The sequence below is a fragment of the Quercus suber genome, unplaced genomic scaffold (genome assembly GCF_002906115.3).
Source record: "Quercus suber isolate HL8 unplaced genomic scaffold, Cork oak 2.0 scaffold_248, whole genome shotgun sequence".
Classification (NCBI taxonomy): domain Eukaryota; kingdom Viridiplantae; phylum Streptophyta; class Magnoliopsida; order Fagales; family Fagaceae; genus Quercus; species Quercus suber.
The window spans coordinates 13,925-22,060 of NW_027069704.1; the positions used below are offsets into that span (position 1 = coordinate 13,925).

The following is an 8,136-nucleotide window of genomic DNA, read 5'->3' on the forward strand; positions in this document are numbered from 1 at the left end:
ATTGTTGGAAATGAAGATTCTTTCTTGCAACTTTCACACAAAAATGTGGATCCAATTGTTTTAGCCCTTTTACGACAATCAGTGCACGAAATATAATACCATCCATTTTAGCCTACCAAAGGATAGGTAAGGAGGTTCCACCGTCCTAACCTCCTAGGGGTTTCTACCAAAAGATAGGCAAGGAGGTTCCACCATCCTAGCCTCCTAGGGGTTTCTAGTGAGAAGACCTAGAGGCGAGAAAATGTCAAAAACTAAGACAATGGATGTTGGGCTATGTGGATCTTGTATTTGTGTTCATTTTGGTTTGTAATTTGACCCGACTTGGAAGTATTACGATTTTAAATGTAATTTTTTTTGTAAGGTTTAGTCTATGGAGCAAAGGCTTGAGCCTATCTAGTATATATTTGCTATTTCAGAATTAGAGTTGGCTATATTCTAGATTTATAGTAAAAATCGTTGCAACTTTGTGGACATAAATATACTGCCAAACCACATAAATCTTTCGAATTAGGTTAAATTATCAACATTTTAAACTTTAAAGTAAATTTAATCATTTAACCATAAGTAGATTCTTAAAAAATAAAAAATAAATAAAAAAAAAAAAAACTTTAAGGTATTGCTTTACTTTCAACCGGGCTGGTTAGTAAGCGAGTAACAGATGAGTCCAAATCTTCTGTCCCACTTTTCCTACTTCACTCTATACTCCACCAATAAATACTCTATACTCCACCAATAAATACTTACCACGTGTACACCTAATTAATTAAATACTATCATTATTGAATTATTAATATTATAGTTATTAATTAATAGTAGTATTTAATTAATTAGGTGAACACATAGCAAGTATTTATTGGTAGAGTATAGAATAGAGTAGAAAAAATGGGACAGAAGATTTGGACTTGCATCATATGGGCATGACAAGGAATACTTGAAAAAAGATAGTAAATGATAACGCAATTGAATGTATTCTGTTAAGGACTGCAGCTGGCATTTAATCACTAATATGTGCTGCCGCCTGCCACTTTAGGGATTGACAAGCTAAAGCAAATACATGAATTGTGGACGAAATTACAAAGTCAGCATCTAGGTGAGCAATTCTTTATTCTTGTAAGCAGCATGTTAAGTTAAACATTTTTTTCTCTCCATGTCAAAGTCACAACTTATCCTCATTGTTGCGACGTAGGGGGCCAGCTTCGGTTTTTCCATTAAGGGTCCGTTTGGATATAGCTGAAAATTGAAAACTGAAAACACTGTAGCAAAATAATTTTTAAATGTGTGAATAGTACCGTGAGATCTATTTTTAATGAAAAAGTTGCTGAAAAGTGAAAATTGTGAGTCCGTAAACAGTGAAATTTGGGTTGAAAAGTCAATTATTGCGGCTACTATTCATTAAACAGTAGCCGCTACAGTGCTGCATAGTAAAAAAGCGGCTGGGAAAAGCTTGAAATGCGTGTTAAAAAAAAAAAAATAGAGCTGAAAACGTAATGCCAGACGCAAACGCACTGGCCAAACGGACACAAAGCTGTGGGCCATAAAAGCCAGTGTCTACTTTGGATGGTTTTCCCCTTTTTTTATTCCTTCTTCTCCCTCATTTTCTTCTCTTTCAACATGCTTCATTATTTTGGAGCTTATATATGTGTGGAATTTAACTCTTCCACTAAAATCCTTTTTTATATAATAAATTAGTCTATACGGTGACTTTGCCCTTCAGGGTATTTCTGAATTAATCATTTTAAGAATGTTTTGATATTATTTTTATGAAAAATATAAAAAGTTATTAAAAAATTCAGTAGTCTTTTTCTTTTTTCATAAAATTTAGAAAAAAAAAATTCCTAAACCAATATCTTTAAAAACACTTTGCCCATTAACTTTTTCTTAAATTTAAAAACACAAAATTTTTCACAATTGCTCTAACTATGATTTGTCTAAAGTTGATAAAAATTATTTGTATCTTTAGCTTTATATTATTATTTTATATATATAACTTTATTTTTATTTGCTAAAAATGGAAATTAATTGTATTGCACCCAAAAGAGCTTTACAACTGTCTGGATGCGGTGCTCCTAGCACATTAGGAGGCATTGTCCTGGCAAATATTCTTTCAAGATTGATGTTACCTGCCAATTTGCAAAAATAATCTGCTCAGTGAAATGGATCCAGTGGGCAAGATCCATGGTATATAACCGCACACTGTTTATAACTTTATTGGCCGACCTCCCAATATTGCTGCCTCCTAGTGCTTTGAGCCATTTGCCTGACCAACTGGGCATGGCATATTAATATGATATAAATTGGCAAGATAAAAAAAAAAAACAAAAAAAAAAACAGACAGGAAAGATATGGAATTTAATTCTGGCCACCTAATGGGCTTCAATTAGTTCAATTTGTGAAGTTTTTAATGGTTGAAGAAGAGATTTAGGGTTTAATCTCTGTCTATATTAAAAAGTGATTGGTATCTTAATCTAATAATAAAGAGCTATCATTAGAAGCATATGCCATAGATTGAAACTCTCTCTCCAAAAAAAAAAAATATATATGGTCTCCTAAAATTATACACTTTATATACACAAAGCAATAAGTACTTCGTCAATAATTTTGTAGCTCAATTGATTCACATCTTCTAATTTAAAAAAGAAAATTTAAAATTTAAATTCCCTCAATTGAATTATTAAATAAATAAATATAGACTGTATAGCGTGTGTTTATGTTAGCTTATTCATTTTGTTATATTTTATTTAAAAATAATTTATAAAAGCCTAAAATTGTACCTAAGAAAATAAGGTTTGAAAAAATTGTGCCTAATAAAAAAAAAAAATTCAAACACATTTATAATAAATTTAACAATGAATAATATTTTCCTACTTTGAATTTTGAATTAAAAATTTTTATTTATTATATTTTTTTAATATTTAAGAAACAAATATCAAAGTGAAATCAAATTTTGGGGATGAAAAAAGTAATAAGAGAAACTTTCCTATAAAAATAGATGCGCGGGGAAGGGATCCCAATTCGGACATTCTAGCAAAGAAAGAAAGAAATAGAGGATTCTCCAAAATAAAAACAAAAACAAATTGGAATCTTTGATATAGAGCCAGCTACCTGCCTGCCCTTGCAATTTTGGGAGATGCACTAAACGTGCACGAATCGTATTGGAATTGAAGGACAAATTACAGCTTCATTTCTTGTGAGATTTGAGTTATTAGAAGAAAAATTAAGACAATGAAATGTCTTATTTGTCAAATCAGCCCCAAATTTCCAAAGGCTAATCAACCACCACAGGACAAGCAGATTCATAGTGTAATCATATTTTCTCTTGAGAATGCAAAAACAACATTCATCATCTGTCTGGACTCCTTTTGTCTAATATTATTTCTTTAAAGAATTTGCTAATTAAATACTCCTTGCTTTTTAGCTAAGCAGTTAATATAGGCCTTCGACCACAAGCAAAATGTGTTTGTGATTCACATAAAATAGTACATGACCAAGAATTTGCTTAGAAAGTCTAGGGGGGTCAAGTCGATCTTGTATGTTGCAAAAGCATCTCTAACTACCCAATCATTTGCTTCTTAAACTAATACACTCCATTTAACTTTATGTCAACAATATTCTCATTATTCTAAGGTAAAGTCTAAGAGATGCTCAATACTTGCTCTCTGTTGACAGCTTGCTATGCTCTTTAAAATATTTGCCTAACATTAATGTTATAATTACTTCATCTGACTGCTTATTTTCTTCTTACACTATTAATTACACATCTGGGTCATGCCCCCCACCAACAATGGTCCCCTTACACATTCTTCAGTAATAGATGCTTCACTTAATTGGTATTAAAAAAATTACAACGGGTTTCTAACAGAAAAATTTAAGATTCAAATCTTCACTTCCCTAACTATCGAATTATAAAAAATAAAAATAAAAATACAGTACGTAAAGGTGATTGTAATTGGAAATTAATGGTGATAGTAATGGCTACTTGAGCTACAAAAGGAAATCTTAATGTAAAAAAAAAAAAAAAAAAACTTGTTTTGCTATGCTAATATAATCTCAAGAATTGATTAAAAGTACTAGTAATTGGACATTGATTGTAATAGTAATTTGTGTGATCTATGAAGGTAACACAATAATTAGTTTAAGACATTGGACATTTAAAGTGATAGAAAAATTGCCAACATTTTCAGTAGCATAATGATATTATTGTTTAGGACTTTGATTTCAACATTTATATGCGTCATGAAAAAGCTAAAATCAGAAGCAACAATATTGATTAATCGATCCTACCAGAAAATATTTGATTGCATCCATCACCACTATATTCAGAATAATTCAATGGCCAGTCTAGATGAGATTGACCTTTCCTAATGGTAGGACCCAAATTAAGGGGACCAATATTATTGCAAGTTCAGTATATGAGCAAGGTTGTTTTTTTTTTTTTTCATCATCACATCAACAAAACCACCCAATTCCAGTTGTTTTGCTTTTGTGATTGTTTACCTTTTTTTGGACTATGAGTTTGCTTTAGTTGACTATATATCACGGTCTAGTACATGTCTAAGTGCAACTTTATGTGGAGAAAAAAAGTATTTGTTATTTTCATTGTTTTCCCCTCTCTTTTTTTTTTCAGTGCATCATGGGTTTTTAATGGTATAACATGGACGTTTCATAACCCAGAACCTTTTGATGTTTCAGTAAAAGAATGAAACTCCATCAATCAATAAGTGACATTTAAAATATATATATATATATATATATAAAAATCAATAAGTGACAACCAAAGGATTATGTGGTTCTGTGGGGTATAGAGTTACTGGTTAATTAGCTTGCCAGTTAGATATGAGGAAGCAAGAAAGATAAGGATAAAAAGTCAGATTGAAAATAACAAAAAACTAACAAACAAGCAATCCATGACAGAAATGATCAAATTAGTCCTTAAAATAAAATTTTTATCAATTTAGTCCCTCCTTAAAAATGATTGGTTGCTCCGTCAAAATTTGTTAACAAATAACAATGTTTAAACATTATTTTGTTAAAAATTTTACTCAAAATAGTTTTAAACGACTTCATTTGAATTTGGACGGATAACCAAATTGACTTATTTCAATGAAGTTGAGGAAGTAAATTGACAAAAATTAAATCTTAATAACTAATTTGATAAGTAAAAAAGAAGGATTAAATTGAATTTTAGGCTTCAAATTAAGTATTACAAATTTAAATTTAAAGTTAACATCGTGAAATAGAGTGGATCATGTTCTCATTGCGTAAAGGAAATGGAGTTATTCACCATAACGTCAAAACAAGTTGGAAAACAATTTTGAATTCAATTGATCAAGTTGTTTAAAATGATCATCCGCATTAAAATATAAAAAGGGTTAATCCTCACCTTGGTACTTCCACACAATAATCACTCATAAAACTACAAGCAAACCTAGTTTAATCTTTACAATATTCATACATTTCTTGTTATAAATTCAATCAGGAATCAGCCATGATCACCACCATAGTCAGAGTCAGCAAGTAGTGTAGAACTCAACAAGCTCGTCCATGGACCCCAGCTGATTCTCAGCATTGTCAAGCATCCAAAGCAAGTGCTCAAACAGCACAACCTCGCAAGAAACCGCAACTCCGTCATCATATTCGCCTGATGACTTCTCCACCAGCTCCTGAAAGAGAGGGTGGTCAATGATTTCAGAGCTTACGAGGTATCGACGCCGCGTCTTTCCCACGTAAACAGCATGAAGTTCCTGCTTTGAGACATCATCGGATTCGTTTGTTGAGGAAGCTACGGAGCTTCTGGCTCGGGAGAGCTGCTTGGTGAATGAAGGCCATCTTTTTATGGCTGACTTGAGCTTTGTTAGCTTTCCAACTTTGGTCATCTTTGAAACTGTTTGATGGTTTTTAATGTGTTTGTATGTGTCTGTGTGTGATAGAGAGAGAAAGAGAGAGGAGGGCCTTGTTGTGATTGTGAGAATTGTAGGGAAAGAGTGAGGGAAGGTTCGTATATAAGGCCATGGAAAACAGAGAGAGAGAGAGAGAGAGAGAGAGAGAGCACATGCATGGCCCATTGTTTGATACCAGCTAAGAATGATATGTTTAGGTGCAAAACTAGTTGAGCCTTCGTTTGGCGTCTGGTGCGACTTTGGAGTAGTGGGACTACATGTCTTTGGAGTGATGTTTGCTTGTAGAGTGTATGTCCATAATAACCCACTTCCAACCCCATCATTCTTAATTAATTAATTTTTATTCTTAGGGGGTTAAGAAAGCCCTTAAAAATTGGATTAAGTATTTTTTTTTTTTAATTCTTTTTATTGTATGGGCCATATGAAGAAAAGTATTTTGAACTAGAGTCAATACCTAATTTTGATTATCCCCTACAGTAGTTGTACAAAGCAAGGCAAATAGACACTTGTTAGGATTCTGAGTCACGTATTCTATAATATCATGCATGCATCAGTCAATCAGTGCAAAGAAATGAGATTTGTTTCATTTCACTTAACGAGAGTTCATTCAAGATGAAGATTTTATTTCGTAAAATTTAGCAATATATAAACTAGTGTATTAATTAAAATTTTAAATTATAGTATTAGATACACCATAAAATTTGTATTATATAATTGAAACTTTAATTTTAAATGGGGATCGAAGATCATTTTTCCAACTGAAATGGCTCAATGCCATTTGTATATGAATGATAATTTGAGGAGTGTAAATGAAACAGTTTTCATTTCATTTATCTTATATATACAAGCTACTCTCAATAAAGTCCTTTTAGCTAGGCACATTGTTCTTATGTTCTTGTACGAAGAATCTTTTTTTTTTTTTAAATAAATTGTATTCAGTATATTTGATTCTTTCTATTGTTTGGGTCATATCAGGAAAAGCATTTCGAGCCACATTTTTTATTATCCCCTACGAAAATTGAGCAAAGAAAGGCAAATAGAATACTTGTCACAGTTTTGAGCCACATGTTTTATAATATCATGCATGCATCAGTCAGTCAATCCAAAGAAATGAGATATGTTTCATTTCACCTAACGAGAGTTCATTCAAGATGAAAATTTTATTTTTTAAAATTTAGCAATATATAAACTAGTATATTAGTTAAAATTTTAAATTGTAGTATTAGATACACCTTAAAATTCATATTATTTAATTGAAACCGCATGAAATAGATCAATTTCAAATAAAGAAGATCATTTTCTCAACTGAAATGGTTGAATGCCATTTGTATATGAATGACAATTTGAGTGTTAATTTTAGGAGTGTAAAATGGAACAATTTTCATTACATTTATCTCATACATACAAGCTACTCTCAATAGAGTACTTTTAGGCACATTTTTCTTATATTCTCATATGAATAATCATTTTCTATATAATACAAGTTCACAAAAGTACCTAACTATCCTGGTTTTAAATTCTATCTACCATTCCCATTCTCTTACTAAGATGATAAAAATTATTAGTACAACAACTAATCTTTGTCTCCAACAATCTTCAAATTTTATGAAAGTATTGCAATACATCACAAAACGAGGGCATTTAATAAAGCTCTCAGGTTGTAAGAATAATCACGTATAATGTATCATTCTCGGTGGTTGGTTTCTTTTTCTTGTTCTTATTCTTGTTTTTGTGCATATATATTGTACGGTCATTAACAGCAAAAAAGTTTAGCTGTTGGTTGGTAGCCAGCCCACCAGCTTCCATCCGAAAGAACAACTGGTTTTTGTTTCCAAATGAGAGAAAATCCATAAGCTTGGCATCTTTTGTTAATATAGCTTTCCATATTGTACCCACTTTTGTCTTCATTTGTGTAGCGGTAAAACTTAAATTGCTTTTTATTTATTTTTTTTAATTTTAGTTTGGTCTTTGCACATTATTAGAATGAATGTTGCAGTTTAGATATTAATTTTGTGATTAGCCCTTTGATGGCACTATTTTTTTTTTACAAGTTCCTATATAAAGCAATTGGTTTGATCTTAATTAACATACTAAATATGCATATAATTAATATGATTATAGGCATCTTTTTTTTTTTTTAATAAGTTCCTATATTTATAAAATCATTGGTTTGATCTTAATTAACATACTAAATTTATGTCAATAACTCAAAGTTTTAGACTTTTAGTTATGTTTTGTT

At 31.1% G+C, this 8,136-nt stretch overlaps 1 protein-coding gene across 1 annotated transcript; it reads right to left on the reverse strand.

The window, feature by feature from the left end:
- Positions 1–5,298: 5,298 nt before the first annotated feature.
- On the reverse strand, positions 5,299–6,120 carry LOC112041144 (auxin-responsive protein SAUR78). The gene has a single exon (XM_024074043.2). The coding sequence runs from the start codon at positions 6,060–6,062 to the stop codon at positions 5,508–5,510; it is 555 nt and encodes a 184-aa protein (XP_023929811.2). The 5' UTR covers positions 6,063–6,120; the 3' UTR covers positions 5,299–5,507.
- Positions 6,121–8,136: the final 2,016 nt, after the last annotated feature.

Bases quoted from the DNA above. Each gene is read 5' to 3' on its own strand.
- LOC112041144 (XM_024074043.2), bottom strand. From the start codon at position 6,062: ATGGGCCATGCATGTGCTCTCTCTCTCTCTCTCTCTCTCTCTCTCTGT.